The 21,602-nt window shown below is 36.4% G+C and overlaps 1 protein-coding gene across 7 annotated transcripts; it reads left to right on the top strand.

Moving 5' to 3' along the window:
• Positions 1 to 12,601: 12,601 nt before the first annotated feature.
• Positions 12,602 to 16,571, top strand: LOC145158963 (uncharacterized). 7 transcript variants are annotated; one of them, XM_079077825.1, is made up of 11 exons: positions 12,602 to 12,806; positions 12,870 to 12,923; positions 13,086 to 13,169; positions 13,259 to 13,340; positions 13,466 to 13,600; positions 14,131 to 14,339; positions 14,420 to 14,718; positions 14,805 to 14,939; positions 15,012 to 15,106; positions 15,311 to 15,520; positions 15,814 to 16,071. In XM_079077825.1, the coding sequence occupies exons 7-11, from the start codon at positions 14,586 to 14,588 to the stop codon at positions 15,967 to 15,969; spliced, it is 729 nt and encodes a 242-aa protein (XP_078933951.1). In that variant the 5' UTR covers positions 12,602 to 12,806; positions 12,870 to 12,923; positions 13,086 to 13,169; positions 13,259 to 13,340; positions 13,466 to 13,600; positions 14,131 to 14,339; positions 14,420 to 14,585; the 3' UTR covers positions 15,970 to 16,071. The 7 variants fall into 7 exon arrangements, with proteins under 7 accessions (XP_078933951.1, XP_078933954.1, XP_078933953.1 ...); XM_079077828.1 differs by lacking the exon at positions 15,814 to 16,071 and adding an exon at positions 16,367 to 16,571 and having other exon boundaries at positions 12,602 to 12,923; XM_079077827.1 differs by lacking the exon at positions 12,870 to 12,923 and having other exon boundaries at positions 13,086 to 13,149.
• The last annotated feature ends 5,031 nt before the right edge of the window (positions 16,572 to 21,602 follow it).

The following is a 21,602-nucleotide window of genomic DNA, read 5'->3' as shown; positions in this document are numbered from 1 at the left end:
AATGATTTCGAGGACGAAATCGATTTTAAGTAAGGGAGAGTTGTAACATCCCAAGCTTTGTCAATTGTAGTCCCTGTGGATGGAAGGGTAAAGCCATGAAGAGCCTAAGGGCTAAATTGTAATTTTAGGACCAGGAGGAGTATGTTGCGCGTACATAAGGTTACGCGGAGCGTACTAGGGCATGCCCTAGTACGCTGGGCGTACACTTGTGTACGCTGGTCGTACTCATAACAGAAGGAAACCTTAATATCTCGGGTCGGGGGCTATATAAACATCCTTATGGATCATTTTCTCTCCTCCTTCTTAGCCTCCATCTTCCAGAACGTCCCCAAACCCTAGTTCTTGTGTGTGAAAGTGAGTTGGTGGGTATTTTGAGCTCTTGAAGGTGAAGCCATTGCAACAAATAGTTGAAGAAGGAGATTGACTTGTAGATCTGAAGTTGTGTTGTGCCCTAGAAGCTCCAAAACGTTAAAAGCTTCAAAATTTATGCTTATAGGTCATAGATCTAGCCTTTCTAGCATTATGGAACCATTTCTTGTCCCAAAACCCCAATATGGTGCATGATGCATTTTGGACGAGATAAGCTGTCCTTTCTGGACCTTGAAGAGGTCTCAAGTGATAAAAATGAGGTCCCAATGGCTTATGATATCCCATGCATGTAGTAGAAGCGTCTTAATGGATTAAGACCTTGGATTAAGAGATTTCTGGACGTCCAAAGTGATAAAGTTCGAGACTTTATGAGTCCTAGGCACATTTGGTCACTGGATCTGGGGTTTGGGCTTAAGTGCTTAAGCCATTAAGCACTTATTAGGGTTTTGGTGAAACCTTGCGTACACCCAGCGTAAGGTTCTGTACGCCCAGCTGGACTTTCTGAGTAGATATGTTTTGAACCACTTTTTGAGCTATTAGGGTTTGGGGCTTGCTGGACTTTCTGAGTGTAATGACTTAGTATTTATCATGTGATAGTTCGGGATTTCAGGTGAGATAGCAATTCGGGAGATGATACTTCAGCTCAGGTCGGCATTGCGAGGTGAGTTATCCTCACTATATCAAGAGGGTCTAAGGCACCAAGGCCGACCCTTATGGATTTGTATTCGGATTATGGCATGTTATGTTATTGATTTACATCCTGGTAGTTAAGATGGGGACATGCTTATGCTTAGTGGCCTGGTTAGGTCGGTGTCCTTGTTATAGGATGATGTTATGCTATTATGATATGTTAGATCGGTATCCTGGTATATAAGATGATGCTATGTTAGTTACCTGGTTAGGTCGGTATCCTGGTTATAGAATGTTGCTATGATTGATGATCTGTTAGATCGGAATCCTGGTAGATAGGATGTTCTGCTATTATGATATGTTAGATCGGTATCCTGGTATATAGGATGATGCTATGTTGGTGACCTGGTTAGGTCGGTGTCATGGTTATAGGATGTTTCTATGCTATATGATCTGTTAGATCGGTTTGTTGTCTATAGACTGTTATGTGATTATCTGTTATATGTGCACATGGTCGTTTGATTGGGGGTTTGGGTTGAGGCGGTCCTGCTTTGTGCTGAAGGCCAACATACCCAGGGCGGACCGGATAGACTGCAGGCCCACGAGGGCACATAGTCAGGCCGAAGGCCCAGTGAGCGGTCCAAATAGGCTGAAGGCCTTGCGAGGCGGTCCAGACGTGCAGAAGGCTCGGAGAGCGATCCAGATAGACTGAAGGCATGCGAGGCGGTCCAGTCAGGCTGAAGGCTCATTATGTATACTGTAGACTCAGAGAGTGGACCAGGTGGACTGAAGGCCCGGTGCGGGCGGACCAGTCACATTGTAGACTCGAGATGCATGGCTGTTCTGTTTACTTATATGTTGTTATGGTTATATCAGTATGGCGTTGGTATTTTGGGGGTAACTCACTAAGCTTTCGGGCTTACATTTTCAGTTTATTGATTCAGGTTCAGCGGATGGTCGTGGGAAGGCGAAGGCGTGACCGTACACTTTGCTCGATTGATGATTATGATTTCTGGGAACTCTGATGTTTAAACTATTTTGAAAACAAATTGTAATGACATGAATGGTTTTAAATGATTTAAAAAGTTTTAAATTGGCTCGAATTTTTTGATGTTACATCACTGGGTCTTGTGAAAGAGTTGAAGGTTTGTTGGATCTCATACATGTTGGATTAGATGTCTAAGCCCATAACTATTATTGGTATGTATTCGACCCGAGAGTAGCATGGTCCATTTAGGTTGCACTTTACCGGAACAATTGTATGGATAGTCTTTTGAGAATAGTATGTCTATGGTTTATTAATATATTATCAGTTGTATTATATTAATATGATATCTGTGGGCCCCTCGATGATTTAGTGATGACATCCCTAAGTGCTTGGCCAAGCCTGGACTGATTTGATTTGTTTAGTTAGTCAGGCGTCATAAATCAGAAATTAGGAAACAACAAATGGACAGAGAGAATGATTATAATCCATGTCTCAGTCCATATGATATCTAGAATGGAGGAATATATGATCCCTTATCTAATGGACAAGTCGTTTGACTAGGTCAGAGTTCGGCATCGGCTTTAAGAGCTACGATTACTAGTCGGGATCTTGGAGTCATATTTAATAATAGTTTTAGACTTATCCAAGTGGGAGACTGTTGGATTGGATGTCTAAGCCCATAACTATTATTGGTATGTATTCGACCCGAGAGTAGCATGGTCCATTTAGGTTGCACTTCACCAGAACATTTGTATGGATAGTCTTTTGAGAATAGTATGACTATGGTTTTTCTAATATATTATGAGTTATAATATATTAATATGAAATCATATTATTTAATTAGTATTGATCAAGAATTAAGTTAGAATTAATTTAGTGATCAAAAGGAACTAATTAAATATGGACTCTTATATATATAGCATGGGCCAAGTTCATTTAGGTTGGGCTACGCTTGCATGGATAGTCCATGGAGTTTTTAACCCATGGATCCTATGGAAATGAAAGGTCAGGGGTATTAGGGTTTACATGAATGTAACCCAAATCCTCCATACTATATAAAGAGGTCTTTGGCACATGAAATGACACAAGTGTGTGAGTATACAAGAGTGGGCCGATTTCTAGTGTGGTTACTATTCTCTCAAGCTTTCCAAGCTGTTTTTGGTGATTTGTGATTCCACTTGAGTCTTCCACACTATTGGGGCTAAGCTCTTAAAGTTCAAGACTTCAAGCTCCATCAAAAGGTATGTTATCTAACTAGACTTTTGCAGTATAGTTGCTTCATATTATGCTAGTTAGGATTAAAACCTTGGAATATCAAATATTTGCATGTATAATAGAGAAAACATAGATCCAAGGTTTTTAGGGTAGCATGTACACCATAGGAGTGTTAGAATGCTCAAAACCCATTAGTGGTATCAAAGCCTAGGGTTGTTTTCAATTATACTTGATGCTACTTGCTTTTTAAGGCTGAAAATCGAAGTTTTTTGTTGTCTGGACAGCTGACTCGACGAGTCCAGAGAGTGACTCGACGAGTCCATGCCTAAAAAGTGCCTAAAATCATCCAACTCGTCGAGTTGGTTCATGCACTCGACGAGTTGGACCCCCAGACAACATATTTTCGAGTTTTAAGGCTGGAATTAGACTAGAATCATTACCGTAAGCTGTTTTTGAACTTATAAAACTGTTTTTGATGTGGTAATGATCATTCTAATCCAATTCAAAAGATAATTGTCAACAGATTCATGTTTTGTATTAGTTTAATTGTTAGGCTAATTACATGAAAATGGTTTGATTTGAATTGTCTTGTTCATATGAGTTTAATCTAGATCATACTTTTCCTTGACATATTTGTTTGTTTATTTGATGATCTAAATAGCCTTTAATGGATTCCATAACTTGTCCTCAAGTTATGGAAAACCAAAAGTTTTTTCTTTAAAAGAATTTTTAAAGAGTCTTAGGTTATGAACTTGAAGAGTCTTTTCCCATAAATTGTTTTATGAGCTCCATAACGTGTCCTCAAGTTATGGATGTCCACGAGTCTTGCCATTAAAATCCATATTAAACTCATATGTTATAGAAATAAAAAGTTTTTGAATAGTTTCAAAACTTGCCCTCAAGTTTTGGAATTTGTAAAGTCTCACACACACACTTTAATTCCAAACCCTAGAGTTTTAAAAGTTAAAATTCAACCCTTATACTTTATAGTATTATAAGTTGATAATATATATATGTATAAGAGCAAGTCAGTCTTACCGTTAGTAGGCCTCATTCACGAAGCCGGTCTATAAGGGGGGTATAAGGTTGTTGCCTATAAAATGGCAGCTTAATGGGTGTCCACTCTCACCCACCGCTTCCTTGACTGGTGGAGGGTCGTTAGCCGAACGGGTAGGACAAGGACTATAATTCTCATTATAAGTATAATGATAAATATAAAGTAACTAAACCTTTTATAAATTCCAAATCTTAGTTACTTTAGGAAAATATGAAATTGGTGCTAACCCATGAAATTACACTTTGTACCTTACCAAGTCGTTGGTGGAGTGTGTGTTGGTAACCGACACACTAACATGGACTAGTAAGAGTGGCAAAGGGTGACTTAATGTTTATAATAGATCGGTGGAGCGCGTGTGGGTAACCGACACATCGATTAGGTGATAAAATTAAGGGTACCAAGTTAATTTGCATGGTTATTCACACCTTGTTTGTGATCATCGGCATCCCAGTCACAAACTTGAGAGGGCACAATCGAGATTTAAACATGTCATTGAAAAGTTCAATGAATCTCAAAAGATCTAGGAGTTTCAATCCAATTAAAACCTAATGCCTATTTCGTTTTTCATGGTGGAAATTGGTGAATTGTCATTCGCCTACCTTCAAATATTTTATTGCTTGGATTACGTCATCCCTCTTCCAAGTTATAAAATATTGTGTTGGGTCCTAGCCTTAATATTTCATATTGGGTGTTCTATTAAAGACTTAAATCAACTAACTTGAATTTCTCCCATTGTAGATGTCTAGATCAGACAACTATGGTCTTCCCAAATCCCTTGGAAAATATTTCCTAATGAAGATGATGTCCCGCGATTGGATCATGGAAATCATACTTCTCTTCCTCCACCTCCTCCAATAATTCTCCCTGACCCACAAGCTCGAAGACTTGAAAAGTTCAGGATCACTCAATCCCTATTGTACAGTAAACACAAGGATGAAAAGCCTATATGTGCTCATGTCTTGGACATGAAGCTGCATATTGAAAGTCTTAGGATGTTGGGTGTCGTCTTCCCAAGGAAGTTGGCTATTGACTGGGTCCTTCAGTCACTTCCCGAGTCATATGGTGAGTTCGTTAAAGACTACTATGTGACAGATCACGACATGACCCTAATTGATCTTACCTATTTTCTAGTTGCTGCCGAATCAGCAATGATTTGGCACAATGGTCAAGCAAATTTGATTGGAAGGTCTACATCCCAAGGTGACATGGACATCCCAGAAAAGATTCCTTCTCCTAAAGGAAAGGAATTGGGCATGGTCAAAAGTTTTGATCATAAGAGAAATGCCAAATCTGAGACTGCTCCATGTGAGCCTGTGTGTCTCTACTGCCAGAGACAGGGACATTGGAATCGAAATTGTCCAGACTACCTGAGAAGTTTAATCGGAATGTATGGTTCTGCTTCAGGTAAGTCCACTATCTAACTCTGTTAAGTTCCTAATTGTTGATTCTTAATACATGATGTGACTAGGTTGCATTTTGATGTTTTGCAGGATCAAGCAAAGGAAGGAAGCTTAAAAGAAGAGTATGTTGAATCTGATCGCGAAGATGGATTTTAATCGCATGGTTCGAAGATCGGATTTTTGAGCTACTACTTAGGGGTTATGATAGATTGCTAGGAAATATGTAATAGCATAGTTTTCATTTAAGTTGCATTGTAAGGAAAAGTTTTTCCGTATTTTATAAATAAATAAAATTTTGTTTTTGTTTTATTTTATATCTCCTTGCAATGGCATTTATGGAAAATTGATGTTTGTATGTTTCTAGCAATAATGGAAATATGAATTTGATTCTTTCACTTGTGGTAGTGTCTAAATTTTCCAAATAAGGAAAGATTTTCATCACTCAAGGTTCAATTAGACCGAAACTTGGAATCATGAAAGTTGTATTGTATGATGAATGAGAATTTTTCATCTTTGGAAAATTAAGACTAATTCCTTGTTCACATGTATATGTGAGTCAAGTGAAGGACAAAGGGATCGGGTACACTTGGTTGTGCGCTGGTCAGGTCCACCACAAAGATCGATAAGACTATTCGTCATGATTTACTAAAGCTTAGTAAATATGGTTATACTTACAAGTTTAAGTATAATTCTGAAACATTGGAAATGCTTCGATGTATGGCAGAACGAATGAGAAGAATCAAATTAGGCAGAAAGATAAAAGTTTCTCAAATCTGAAAAGATGGGAGAGTACTTTAGTATCATGTTTTGTGATCATCTGAATGATTAAGAAATCATATCACAATTACTCCTCTAAGGACATCTTAGTGCATTCCTATGGCTAAGAAGAGGAATCTTGAATTGTTGAAATGGTTAAATCAAGAATATGAGTCATAGTTTGTTCCTAAACAATTCTTAGAGTAATACTCGAAGATTGTAACTTGAGTGACATATCTTAAAGAAGGTTTATAACACTTGTCAAATGTAAGAGTAAAATGTGTTCTACTCTTGTACATTTGAAATTGGTAAGTTGTGATGTTTTGGATAAAACAAAGACCAACTAAGGCCAATTGTGTGAAGTGTTTGTCTTGATAAGAATCCGCACTAACCCTTGAATGTTTGCTTTGTCAAGGAATAGTTCTTGACAATAGGAGCTTATATGTCAAGAGGTCAGTGGGAGTCTTAAAGATCTTGGAAAAGTTTCAAGAACTAATCAAGAATAAAACATGTTGGTTATCACTAGCACACGACTTGAGGTTTGTAACCTATCGTGTTGACATATTCCTATTTCTGTGCCCATTCCAGTTAAAGTTGACTATGCATCTGAGTTCTACATGTTCTCAATTGTTTGCATAACTACTTGGAAGCAATGGCAGGCCCTTGTGCTGCCAGGTGGCAATAATTTAAGATTGCACAAGTTCAGTCCATATGAATTTGGATTTGTCACTAACCTTGTCTTGTGATTATGGTTTTGACAAATTCACATGGATATGAACACATACACCATAAAATCTAAGTGTCATAAGGTTTCTCTCCGATTCATGAAAATGATGGTGAGGAAATGCTTTCACTAAATAGATTTTAAGTAGATAGCAAGTGTGATATTTGCATTCTCAAAGTCGTTAGTGGAGCGTGTGTGGTTAACCGGCACACTAAAATGGACTTATGAGAAATGGCAAAGGTCTAAACAATTGAGACTACGATTACGGCATCCCTTTTCATAGTTCTAAAATTATTTAGACATACATATGAGCTATCTAAGGGAAGGTGTATGATTTTGATAAAGTTTTATCAAAGCATCTCGTATCAGAAATCTGAACTTTGGTAAGAAAGTTAATAAAGTATTGATTTCTAGAAGTCCAGTTGATTTCTGGATACATGTCAAAGCTAGTGGGAGCATAATTGGTATGCTGGTAATTATTATGCTAGTGGGAGCATAACCAATTATGATAAGTTTTGCAAGTTAGTAATGTTAATTATAGAAAACAAAAGTTTTAATTTGGAAAAGTTGTTTTGCTATAATTAAGGGAGAGGAAATTATACTTCATTTCAATTCTAAAAGCTTAGATTGAGATTTTAATCATCTTTAGTCAAAGATATATATATATATATATATATATATATATATATATATATGAATTGTATGTTGGAATGGTTCAACTTAAGGAAATTCTATATATATTGCGTTCTCAAAATTCGATTATGATTACGAAATCCCTCTTCATAGTCGAATTATAAAAACATGGCAAATTAAAACTATTGTAGCAAAACACTGGTCTGGGATAATGTCTTTATGTGAGACATCATGAGTCCTGTCTGATATGCTTCGGATATAGGATCGATTACATGTGCTATAATATTTATCCTTTCTAAATTTTCCAAATGCCTAGGGCATTAACAGGGGAAAAGGTCTGGAATTGGATATGACTAAAATTGATTAAGCAATTGTCGAGGACAATCTAAGGTTTACCAAAGATTGGTTGCTCATGGACAGTTGGAAGTATGGTGTAGATTTTTGGAAAGGACCATATTGACATATTCTGAAAAGAGGCAACTCTTGTTCAGAAGTGATAGTCAAAATGGGAATGTGGAAATGTCTCCATAGGTGGAAGTTATTCAATCTGTGTAGAAAAACATAATGCAAGAAGGTTGTTCAAAGGAATGTACTTTGAATATGAGACTTCGTTTCCGTGGAATTGATCTCCATTGGAATGCTCTGTAATGTCTGTTGACATGTCTTTGTGACTTTGTGCATAATCATTATAAGAGGATCAGTGCATATAAGTTTAGAATCTAACAGATTTCGGTAATGGCAGGAATTTGGAATTCTTACATTCATGATAAGGATTTGGGATTGTGAAATGAGAATCATTGGAATTATGTTCAATTGATCTATTCCACAAAGTAAGGATCATAGAAAAACATAGTGTGCATACTTGGTGTATGGCGTAACTATTGTTTGGACAAACATAGTGTGCATGCTTGGAGCATGGCATGACTATTGTTTCAGATTCACGTATAAAGTTGATTATTCGAAACATTATACAATGAATAATAAGTAATCAATATGGTGTTTAAATAAAAGGTGTTTTATTTACTCTCAAAGGTGCTTGGGGCCATATAGGATTAATATTATTCTTGTGTTTCACTTTGCATGTTTTGACTTCCCGAATAACTTGGTTATTCAAATTCTCCACAGTTAGTCATATGTTGGAAGTAGATATGAATCAAGACTGTCATGAAGTTGGCTTGTAGATGTCTAAGGTGTTGGACATAACAAGAGTTGCTACACCATTCATGAGTGCTCCTGGAATGAGATTCGAGTTTTGGATTAAACCCACACTCATTTGAATCACTTCATGGATTTTATCACGAGTGATCATGAGACAATAATATCTTATATTCTTCAAACCTAGAGATATGATTTGTTGACTATGAGTTGGTTATACATTGATTGTACGAAACGCATCAGTAACTTGATGTTATAAAACGTACATTTGTGTATGATTCAACAAATGGTTAGTACAAACGTATGAGTCGAAGTTTATCCATTTCTTTTACCCTTGGAGGGATAAAATCGATATATGTGGGCCCCTCGATGATTTAGTGATGAAACCCCTAAGTGCTTGGCCAAGCCTGGACTGATTTGATTTGTTCAATTAGTCAGGCGTCATAAATCAGAAATTGGGAAACAACAAATGGACAGAGAGAACGATTATAATCCATGTCTCAGTCCATATGATATCTAGAATGGAGGAATATATTATCCATTATCTAATGGACAAGTCATTTGACTAGGTCAGAGTTCGGCAGCGGCTTTAAGAGCTACGATTTCTAGTCGGGATCTTGGAGTCATATGCAATAATAGTTTTAGACTTATCCAAGTGGGAGACTGTTGGATTAGATGTCTAAGCCCATAACTATTATTGGTATGTATTCGACCCGAGAGTAGCATGGTCCATTTGGGTTGCACTTTACCGGAACATTTGTATGGATAGTCTTTTGAGAATAGTATGTCTATGGTTTATTAATATATTATGATTTGTAATATATTAATATGAAATCATATTATTTAATTAGTATTGATCAAGAATTAAGTTAGAATTAATTTAGTGACCAAAAGGAACTAATTGAATATGGACTCTTATATATATAGCATGGGCCAAGTTCATTTAGGTTGGGCTAAGCTTGCATGGATAGTCCATTGAGTTTTTAACCCATGGATCCTATGGAAATGAAAGGTCATGGGTATTAGGGTTTACATGAATGTAACCCTAATCCTCCATACTATATAAAGAGGTCTTTGGCACATAAAATGACACAAGTGTGTGAGTATACAAGAGTGGGCCGATTTCTAGTGTGGTTACTATTCTCTCAAGCTTTCCAAGGTGTTTTTGGTGATTTGTGATTCCACTTGAGGCTTCCACACTATTGGGGCTAAGATCTTAAAGTTCAAGACTTCAAGCTCCATCAAAAGGTATGTCATCTAACTAGACTTTTGCAGTATAGTTGCTTCATATTATGCTAGTTAGGATTAAAACCTTGGAATATCAAATATTTGCATGTATAATAGAGAAAACATAGATCCAAGGTTTTAGGGTTGCATGTACACCATAGGAGTGTTAGAATGCTCAAAACCCATCAATACACACAGATGTGTGTGGACCCTTCAGATCATCCACAAGGGATGCTAATCGATTCTATGTGACTTTTACTGATGATTATAGCAGATATGGTTACATCTACTTAGTCAAGCATAAGTCAGAAACCTTTGAAAAGTTCAAAGAGTTTAAGCAAGAAGTCGAGAATCAATTGGGCCGAAAGAGAAAGATGTTTAGATCCGATAGAGGTGGAGAGTATCTTAGTATCGAGTTCCACGAATACCTCAAGGAATGTGGAAAGGTTTCACAATTGACACCTCCTAGTACAACACAACTTAATGGTGTGGATGAGAGGTGCAATCGAACCTTGTTAGACATGGTTCATTCCATGATTAGTCGAGTTTCTCTTCCAATTTCTCTCTGGGGGTATGCCTTAGAGATTTCCACCCGTATTCTTAATCTTTTCACTACAAGAAAATAGCCCTTTAATGACACGCAAACAATCACACGCACTGATTTACGATACACATTTTTTGCGCGTTCTAAAAATAATGCCAGTTTTCTAAAATTTGAAGGATAGACGACACACATTTTTGTGTGCCCTAAAATTAGTGTCCAACAAAAAAAAAACACGGAGTGCACCTATCATAAAAAGCATGTCGTGTAAAGGTGTTGTTTTATATTTGTTTAGTACGGCGTACGTTCTCCGTTATTTTAATAGTGGGAAATGAAATCCCAAAAAATTAAACACCCCCGCCTGATTGCGTCTCCTTCTTCTCCTTCTAAAATCCTCCACCAAAGAACCCTAATAGAGTTGTGAGGTTGTCAATCCTTCTTCCAGGTTAAATAATTTCTCCCCAATTCCTCTTCACCTTCTTCGTACACTTCGTCCCCCCTAAATTTTGTTAATTCTCCGAGCTAACCTTCTTCCTACACTGTGACAACCCGACACTTTCTAGTCAACAAAATTCAATTTCCGTTGAATAAAATTTCAAATTTTATTTATTCCGTTAAGTTCTTGTGGGTTAGAAAATAATCTAAAATATATAATTAGAGGTTATATAAGTTTTCGTAACCAAAAACACTCAAAAAATCAGGGAACTCGTTTTCAGCCGGACGTTTACGGCCGTAAACCCCTCGGCCGTAAACCCGTGGGTCGTAAACCCCTGGGCCGTAAACCCGTTTACCGCCGAGAATCCATCTCCGGCCGCAAACCCAACCGGTATAAAGGTTTTTTCCGGAGAGATTCTTCATTTTTCATCTTTTTCACCCAAAAACGCTCTCATTTTGCTCCCAATAATCTCCCAAAAACATTCATATGCTGAAGAACAAATTTGTTTACGGGATTTCAATTCTTCAAATAGTTTTATTTTCATTAATAGAACTATCATACACTACAACTGGAGGATTCTAGGGAATTCAAATACATGGTTTTATTTTAAGTAATAAAACTACTATACATACTGGTGGTAGCCAGGATTTTCATACAAAACATACTATACATACTGGTGGTAGCCAGGGTTTTCATACAGAACATACTATACATACTGGTGGTAGCCAGGGTTTTCATAAAGAACATACTATACATACTGGTAGTAGCCAGTGTTTTCATACAGAGCATACTAGACATACTGGTGGTAGCCAGAGTTTTCATACAGAACATACTATACATACTGGTGGTAGCCAGGGTTTTCATACAGAAAATACCATACAAAGGTTTTCGTACAGAACACACTATACAATATAACTGGTGGTAACCAGGCATACAAACTAACATTTTCATATACTACAACCGGATACAGTAACAAACGTACATTTTGGTCTTCGGGTTTAAGACTACTTTTCATTACTAAAGAAAATATTGGATTTTCTTGAGAACATGCAAACATTTTACAGATTCACATACATGTTTCATTACAAAAACATACTTATGAACTCACCAGCTTAAATGTTGATACTCTTTCAAACCGCTTGTATTCTCAGGAACTGGTAGACAGGTACACCCGTAGGTTTTTGAGAAGACGGAGCCTTTAGAGTCGCGACTTTTATACTTTTGATCATACATTTTGTTGTTATGCAAATTATGTATCGAACAAATGTAAATATTCTACTTATTCAATGTTATGGTTGTGTTTACTTTGATTACTATGATGCAATTGTTGTGATACTGTACATGACGTCCTCCACCGCCGATCGTTTCCGCCATTCCGGTTTGGGGGTGTGACATACACTTCGTCCCCCCAAAGGTCGTATTATATCACATACATACTCTCTCTTTCCTCACTATTTTAGGTCACCACTCACCAACAGCCTCAATATTCTAAGACTTAAAATCGAATGTTCATTTGACCATAAAGTCAAAATTGAATCGAATGTTCATTCGACACAAAGTCATTGATACGGCCGATGACGCCTCCGCCTCCGGTCTCTAGTCAACGACACCGACGAAGCCTCCTCCTCCGGCCTCCAGCCGCTTCCGCATCCCCCTTCTTCCACGTTGTTTACAGGTACGATCCATAGCTTTGTTAACTTCTTATTCGGAATTTCAGGTATTTGGCGATTACATGCAGAGATTAAGCCCTATCGCATCAGCCATGAGACATTTCTCGTCTACAACCACAGATGTAATATGGATTCTTCTATGGATTCTTCTGATTTTACATATCAATAATATTGAACCAAAAGGGGATTTAAACACTAGTAGACCTTTTCATAGTGCTGAAATTAGGTTTTAGAAAAAAAAACACCTACATCTAGCTTCTAATGTTTAAATTGTTTTTGTGTAGGTGTGGTAACATCAACTGAGCAAAGCGTTTGACATGCAACATCTATAACAAAAACAAATCACGTGTTAGTGAAGGCAGTGTGATGTATTTTCATGGCTGCTCTTTCCTTTAATTTTTAATTTATATATATTTTTTCACGAAAACCATTTATGGAAATTATATGATGTTTGCAGAGGAGGAGGTGTTTTTGGGTACAAAGAACTTGATGAAGAAGATCTAAAAGAAACAAAATGGTGCATGAGGGAAGCCTAAGAAGTAAAATCAGATCAATTTCCTTAAATTTACACTAATTAATTAACATTTACGGATTATATATATATATATATATATATATATATATATATATATATATATATATATATATATATATCCAAATGCAGGAGGCTGAAGTTGGTCAGGTGTTGCCCGGAACCGGATACTGTGAAGCAACGGCAACAAATGATGGGGGTTTCAGGAAGTCGGTAAAAGACAAAGGAGAGGTTGAGTAGTCTGATGAAGAATAACATTAATTAGTGGTAAGGAGTTTGTTGACATGTTTTTTCTTTGAAATTCGAGCCTAATTCTCTTTGATATGTCTTTTTTTTTTATCTATTTTTGAATTAAATACTTATAACCATGAATAATCTATGTAGATTTGTTGTACTAGCTTTTGACAAAATTAAGTTGCACAGTGATTTCTAGATATGTGGTTAGCTATGTTGAGACTTGAGATTGTTTCTAATTAATATTAGGCTCTAAAAATTTCAAGCAATTGATCTTTTTTACTACCACGATAGTCATCGGATTTGGTCATTTTATTTACTTTCTTGAAACTGATACCATCACATTTACTTGTGGACTTTGCCTTATGTCTCCAATCTTCGTGTAACAACAATGCACGAGGGAGTCTACTATTATTGAAAAATTAGATCTTTAAGATGATGGTAAAAAATATGTTCACAGTGGAAACTGTAGCTCTATCTCACCTATTTATAATAAAATAATTACCATTTTCAATTTTAAGCTTGAATAAATGACTTCTAATAAATCAATGTTTCTTTCACAGGGTGCCAAATTGGAGTGGTCTTTGGGCAAGAATTGTTATCCAGACCTTGTTTCCTCATTGACGTTGGATCAAGAACAAAATCAAATTCAGGTTAGATTGAATTCTGGAAAGGGCCATTCCAGTGTTTCCGGAATTGGTTTGTGCGTCATGGTTGTTTCGTTGAGCTCCCAGATCAGCAGTCTCATATGTTCAAGGTCATACATAACAAGGTGAGATATAATATTACATTACTAAATATACCTTTTATATTGTGTATGGTTCTAATGCTCTTGTTTTGTTGCATCTGTAGAGAGGTTTTAAGCAACAATGGCTATCAATTACATTCTCCAAGGCAATATTTCTTGGGAATGGACTAGTTGCCATTTGCTGGTTTATTTGGAAATCTTTTAGTTGGTTCATTGGCCATAGGACTTGTTGCTCCATTTGATGCAACTTCAATCTTTCTTGCCATTGGCATGGCCATCACTATGTCATCATGGACAGAAAATTATGGTGATTCATCAGAAAGAAAAGATCTAATGACCCAATTTAGGGGTGTTGTTGTTGCAATTGCATCGGATGTGGATATTCCTCATATTTTTCTTACACGTAGGTATATAATAGAATCATGCACTTAGTTGATTATTTCTTATTAGGGCTGGTAGCATTTGAATCATTTCTTTTTGATCTTGTAGGCTATGATCATTGTTGCATGGCATTGAGAGGGGGAAACTGGAAAAAGGGTGGCATTTCAAGTGCTAATACATTTGGAGGTTCTTCTGGATTTGGATTAACCTTTGATGTGGACTCCTTCTTAAGCAAATCTAAAGGTTGGGAACCGTTCATATCAACCAATCAGATATAAAATTATTTTTTGGTTATTTACCTTTTTCCCCTTTCAGGTTGTCCAGCTACTTCAGTTGCTACTCCAGCTAAAGGCATGGGAATGAAACCAGGAAAATCACAAAGAAACAGCAAGCTCATTTACCAGTTCTTGGTACTTTCATTTTTCAGCTTATACATCTTGATAAAAACTGTTCAATGCAAGAAACCACAACATACTTTCGTTCATGGAGGTTATTTTTATAGGTTAATAACAGGTGATATATTGTTTAGAGTGATTATATTCAGTAAGAAGATTTGTACGAAACTTTTTACTATTTATATCTACAGGAAGACTGAAGTATTGTTCTGTGATCAGGTTTTGACTCATCATGTGAGGTCAATGTGTATGCTTTCATTGATATATTCTGAGATCTTGAAGATGCTTCGTATGTGGGGTCTTGTGAATTTTGATGTTGAAATATCTTCACCAAATGATTCTTATGGTTCTCCTAGAGGCTATCTCAAACAGAGAAGTACAGAGTCTGATCATCAACATATCATGACAACTAAATCACTGTTACTGAAGGTGGTTTCTGTCTTTTTTGTTGAGATATTCATTTGCAGGGTCATCTACTAATTTTCAGCTCTTTCTAATGTTAGTAACCATGTATATCAATGGTATAATATAGTGTATGGAACTCTTGACTTTTTCACTTTTTTTTTAAACTTATTTATCATTTTGGTTAAGTAGAAGAAAATCTATAAAAATATTTTTGAATTTATGCATATTAGAGTATTAGTACAGTAGTCTTTTTGTTAATTTGGGAAGTCAGCCATACTATATCTATTATTCATATAAGTTATTAAACTTTTATGCAGATTTTGAGAGACTTGAAGCAGGCTTTTTGGCCTTTTCTAGTTGACCAAAGTCAAAGCCCATTTCTAAGAGCAGCAAAGGCTACTAGTTGCTCTGATAGATCCGCATATATTGAAAAAATGTCCCTTTTAACTCCTGTTACTCTTTCTCTTAGATAATAGATGAACAAATATTTCATCATGAATCCTCAACTATGTTTTTATATTTATTTATTTGTTTTGGGTGTATTTACATTTTACAGTGGATTGGAGGTCTCTAAAGAGCTGAAAAATCTTACATGCTTCTTGTTTTATTTTGAATTTTGCGGATTTTTACAGCCAAAACTCTATGTTGGAAGACGCATTTCTTTATTATTAAATATCATTGGAAATATATTCTTTAAATTGTTTTTTGTTATTTTTCTTTTTATAGGATCATACATACTATATCACATCTGTTAGTATATATATATATATATATATATATATATATATATATATATATATATATATATGAATTCTGATATACTTCTAAATGTCGTTGATTGTGTGATTAATAAAAACTTTTTTGTTTCAGCTAATGTTCAGGTTATTACTTGCCATCCACGCTCGGTGGACAACAGCCAATTTTTTAACATGGAGGATTTTTTTGACATCATATATGAAACAAGAAGGTGTCCCTTAATAGCAATGTATTATTAGATTATATAGTTAAGGAAAACATCTTACTAACAATGTACAATTAGATCCCCTTAATATCAATGTATTACAATTTTTCGATATGATATTATTGGATGAAATTAATTGTTTTGGTATATATTTGTTTCCATATTTTTGGATTATGCATAAATGAGTATCGTAAAGGTACGTCGTAAATGCATATCGTAAATGGTTGTTGAAGTTTATGACACACAAATGCGTGTCATCTTCATTTATGATAGGGGCTTTAATGATACACAATGCGTGTCCTAAACGCGCGTCATAAGGTTACGACACGCAAATGCGTGTCGTCTTCCTTTATGACAGAGCCTTCCTTGACATGCAATGCGTGTCATAAATGAGCGTCGTAAATGCGCGTCGTAAGTTTACGACACGCAAAAGCATGTTGTCTTCCTTTATGACAGGGCCTTCCTTGACACACATTTGCGTGTCATCTGTGGCTTTTTCGACACGCAATGTGTGTCATTAAAGGGTATTTTTGTGGTAGTGTTTCCCAACTAAGAAGGTTGCCAAAACAGCTCACGAGATGTGGACGATGAAGGTTCCCTCGTTAGCACATATCAAGATTGGGGTTCTGAAGTTTTCGTTAGACAAGAAACTTACGAAAAGCTTGAACCTCGAAGTGAGAGATGTATTTTCATCGGCTACCCACAAAAGTCCTTTGTAGCACGAAGATGAGTCTTTCGCGAGGGAGAGCTCATATGCAAAGAGGATACTGACAGTACCATTGACCTTGAAGAGATTCAAGAATTAAACGATGAAGGAACCTCTAAAGACGCTAGGGTTCAACCAGAGTAAGAGACTGTAGTTGACCCAGTTGACGATTCATTGCCTCTTCGTCGCTCTAGTAGGGTTATAATGCCACCTGAGTTCTATGGCTTCCATATAACTACAGATGGTGATACGTTTATCAGTGATAGTACACTGCTAAATTTGGATGAACAAGCTAACTACAAGGAAGCAATGGCAGGTCCTGCGGCGGCCAAATGGAAAGAGGCAATGGACAATGAGATCAAGTCCATGTATGACAACCAAGTTTGGAATTTGGTTGATCAAAAATCTAGTCGAAAGACAATTGGTTGCAAATGGATTTTCAAGAAGAAGACTGACATGGATGGTAATGTACATAAATTCAAAGCATGACTGGTTGCAAAAGGGATTTACTCAAACCCCAGGGATTGACAGGATGAAACCTTCTCACCGGTGGCTAAGACAAAATCTATTAGGATATTGCTATCCATAGCTGCCTATCATGACTATGAAATTTTGTAGATGGATGTCAAAACCGCTTTCCTTAATGGCAAGTTGGCTGAGGATGTTTACATGAGTCATCCAGATGGTTTTGTTGATGCAAAGTTTCCAGATAGAGTGTCTAAGCTTCAGAAATCGTTCTATGGATTAAAACAAGCATCTTGCATATGGAATCTTTGTTTCGACGAGAAAGTCAAGGAGTTTGGTTTCTCTAGAAGTGAAGATGACTCCTGTGTATATGTCAAAGCTAGTGAGAGTGTAGTAACCTTCCTAGTATTGTATGTTGATGACATACTTCTTATAGGAAATGACATTCCAACTTTGCAAGAGGTTAAGTCTTGGCTTGGAAAGTGTTTCGCTATGAAGGAACTAGGTGAGGATACATATATTATGGGGATAGGGATTCTAAGGGACATGAGTAAAATACTAATAGAACTTAGTCAAGGTACATACTTAGAAAACATGCTAAAAACGTTTTAGTATGGAGAATTTCAATAAAGGAGAATTGACCATCCAGAGTAATATCAAAATGAGTGAGACTCAGAGTCCGAGTACCAATGCAGAGATAGCAGAAATGAGTAGGATTCCATATGCTTCCGCCGCTGGATCGATCATGTATGCTATGACCTGTACTTGCCCTGATGTATCCTTTGCTTTGAGCATGGTCAGTCGTTATCAGGGAAATCCAGGTAAAGCTCATTGGATAGCAGTTAAGAATATATCAACTAAAAATCATATTATTTAACTAATAATTAACCAAAAATTAATGTGTTATGAAATAATATATCAACTAGAAATCATATTATTTAACTAATAATTAACCAAAAATTAATTGGAATTAATTTTGGGAGTAATTGGATTAATTAAAAGTACAGGGACTGTTTTGTTATTTATTAATAGTTGAGAAAGGAAGGCTATAGAACCCCTTGGAGGAGATTGACAAACATCACTAGGGAATCCCTTGGAGATTTCGTCCAAGGCCTCTTGGTCAAGGGGTTATGGACTGCTTGCTCACCAAGCAAAGGATTTAAGGGATTTCCCTTTAACCCTAGCTTTGGCACCAAGTTTCCTCAACTATATAAGGAGCCGCCTAGACCCTTATTTTCATGACTTGTTCTTTGGTAAAGGCTTGGACGATTCTTCCCTCCTCTCTCCTAATTCATTCTCTCGCTAGCTTTGGTGTGATTCTACTAGAGGCATGACATTTGTGGTGCTCGCTTCGAAGAGATCTACAAGAAAGGAATGTAAATACATAGGGTTTGTAGGTTTCTTTTTGATGTTCTTAGTTATAGGTTCAATCGAGAAAACATAGATCCTATTTAGGTTGCATGCAAACTTAATATATTTAATTTCTGTTTGTTTACCTAAATTCCATTAGATTCAAACCTGCTTCCCTGTGCTATCCATTTGTGCAACCAGTAGTGGAAATATTATTTGCTTAAATCGTGCACAACAGCAGTTTAACATATTGATGCCATTGTCGGTGACACAGTGCTTCTAATAGTTTGTATGCCATGAACTTTTCGTACATGTAAACCTCTAGTTTTTGATCCAGAAATTGAAAGAACTGCAAAAAAATGAAGAAAGAAGCAACGAAGAAAAAACAATCAACTTTTTTCTGTTAAGGTTTGACATCCATGGAGAGGCACCTGATAAACGCTTCAAGTGGCAGATCTCTAGGCGATATAAAACCAATAGAAATCCGGGAGTTGATCGAGAAGTTGGCTATATAATCAAAGCATTCAACAATTAAATACAAATGGTATACAAATCATCCTGGAGGAGTAAAAGAAATCAGCAATTCTCACCTTGAGACCTAGGTTTCTTATCTCACGAAAGCAATGTTGCTGCTGACGAAAGAAAAAGCAGTTGCGAAGAAGCAGTGTGGGATATGCTTGATGATTGACCGTCCCACTGATATGTGCCCATTATTACAAGAGGATACAACTTTAGTAAAACCTGTCGAAGGTTATCAACAAACTTATCAAAACAATTTTTAGCAATGACAAAATTATCAGAATCCACCTGGATTTCAGCAGTAACAAAATTTTCCACCATCGGGTTTTCAACAGTCGAATTTTTAGCAAAGTTATTAGCAGAAGCAATTTCAAAACCATCCACCAAATCAGTAAGCCAGTAGTTCTAGCATGACCTTGGAAGATATAGTTAAGAGCCTTGCTACTAACACTCATGCATTTCATAATGAAACAGAGCAAGTATAAAGAATCTGGAGCAGCAAATGTCTCTGGTTGCCACTTCGATGAGTCGACTGGAGTCTCAAGGAAAACTACATGCACAAACTGAACACAATCTGAAGAATAATGTGAGCACAATTTCCTTGAGAAGCGGGAAGAATTATGAAGGCCTAAGCAGATCTGAACCTAACGGAGAAGAAACTGAAAAAGAATATGAAGAGGTGGTGACTGAAAATGTGAAAGAAAAGCAACTCCTAAGCATCCCAAGCAAGTTTTGATGGAATACAAGCCCTTGCCACCATTCCCATCCCGACTGGAGAGTACGAAGAGCGACCGTGAGGATGACGACATCATGGAAATCTTTCATAAGGCAGAGGTAACTCTTCCACTTTTAGATGTTATAAAATACATCCCTTGTTATGCCAAATCTTTTAAGGAATTATGTGTTTAAAAGAAAAAATTGAAAACTAACAAAACATTAAATGCTAGTGAAAATATTTTAGCTATTTTGCAAAAGGGTGTACCTCCAAAGTGCAAGTATCCGAGAGTTTTCTCGATTCATTTTTAAATTGTGTGACCTTAATTTTAGATAAGTTGTGCTTCACCTAGGAGCTTCAGTCAATGTCCTTCCCTTTTCTGCTTTTGAAAAATTAAAATTGGGAACTTTAAAAAAGACTGGGACTATTATCTACTTGGCTGACCACTCGACAGTACACCCAAAAGGTGTACTAGAGGATGTTCTTGTCCAAGTGAATGATTTGATCTTTCCCAATTATTTTTATACGTTGGAAAAGGGCAATTTGGAAATATCAGATACAAACACTATTATTTTAGGCAGGCCATTCATGAAGACTACAAAAATGAAAATAGATGTATTTAATGGCAAAATTTCAATGGATTTTGACGATGAAGTGGTTAATTTTACAATGAATGATGATGATTTTCCAACTGATAATTTTTTTGTTAATTTTTTGGGTACCAAAAATCCTTTTTCTAAGGATTTCTTCGAGTTTTCTAATGTTTATGTGCAAGAGATATTTGTTGACAAGAAATTATCTGGGACATCAAAAGAGCTGAAAGAGGGAAAGCTTGAGAAAGGAGAAGAGAAAATAGTTGCTGAAAAGAAATAGACAGAAGGAGATGGGGAGGAAGAAAAGAATATTTTTGGAAAGAGGATTAAAGAGAAAGTGAAGGTTTCTACTGAGAAGAATCGAAAAAGAAAAAAAAAACTGAAGAAAATGATGAGATTGCTGGAAAGAAGAGAATTAGAAAAAGAAAGAAATTTAAAAATCAAAAGAATGGCTCATCTGATAAAAACCATAAATTTTTCTGTGTTGAGCAAGTTCCAAACTTTACTTGCTTATTTTTCCATATATGAGGGATCTGGAGTAACAAGGAAACGAGTTGAGCTTTAGAGAAGTACCAACCACACCAGTTAACAAATTTAGTTGGGCAAAGTCGAGCCAACGACTTTAAAAATGGACGACTTTGCGGGAGGCAACCCGATGAGTAGTTTTTAATTTTTTACGCTTTCAATAAAGAGATGGTCGTAGCTCCAACCAAGCTTGGGGTAGTCAGAGGATCTTCAAAGTTGTTGAAATTCATATTTTTCGCCAGCAAATTCGTCAAAATCATAATTTCTGCACA

Source organism: Lactuca virosa, chromosome 2, assembly GCF_052849685.1.
Source record: "Lactuca virosa cultivar CGN04683 chromosome 2, Lactuca_virosa_CGN04683_v6, whole genome shotgun sequence".
Classification (NCBI taxonomy): Eukaryota; Viridiplantae; Streptophyta; class Magnoliopsida; order Asterales; family Asteraceae; genus Lactuca; species Lactuca virosa.
The sequence above is the reverse complement of the archived record's forward strand: the minus strand, read 5'-3'. Positions and strand labels throughout refer to the sequence as shown.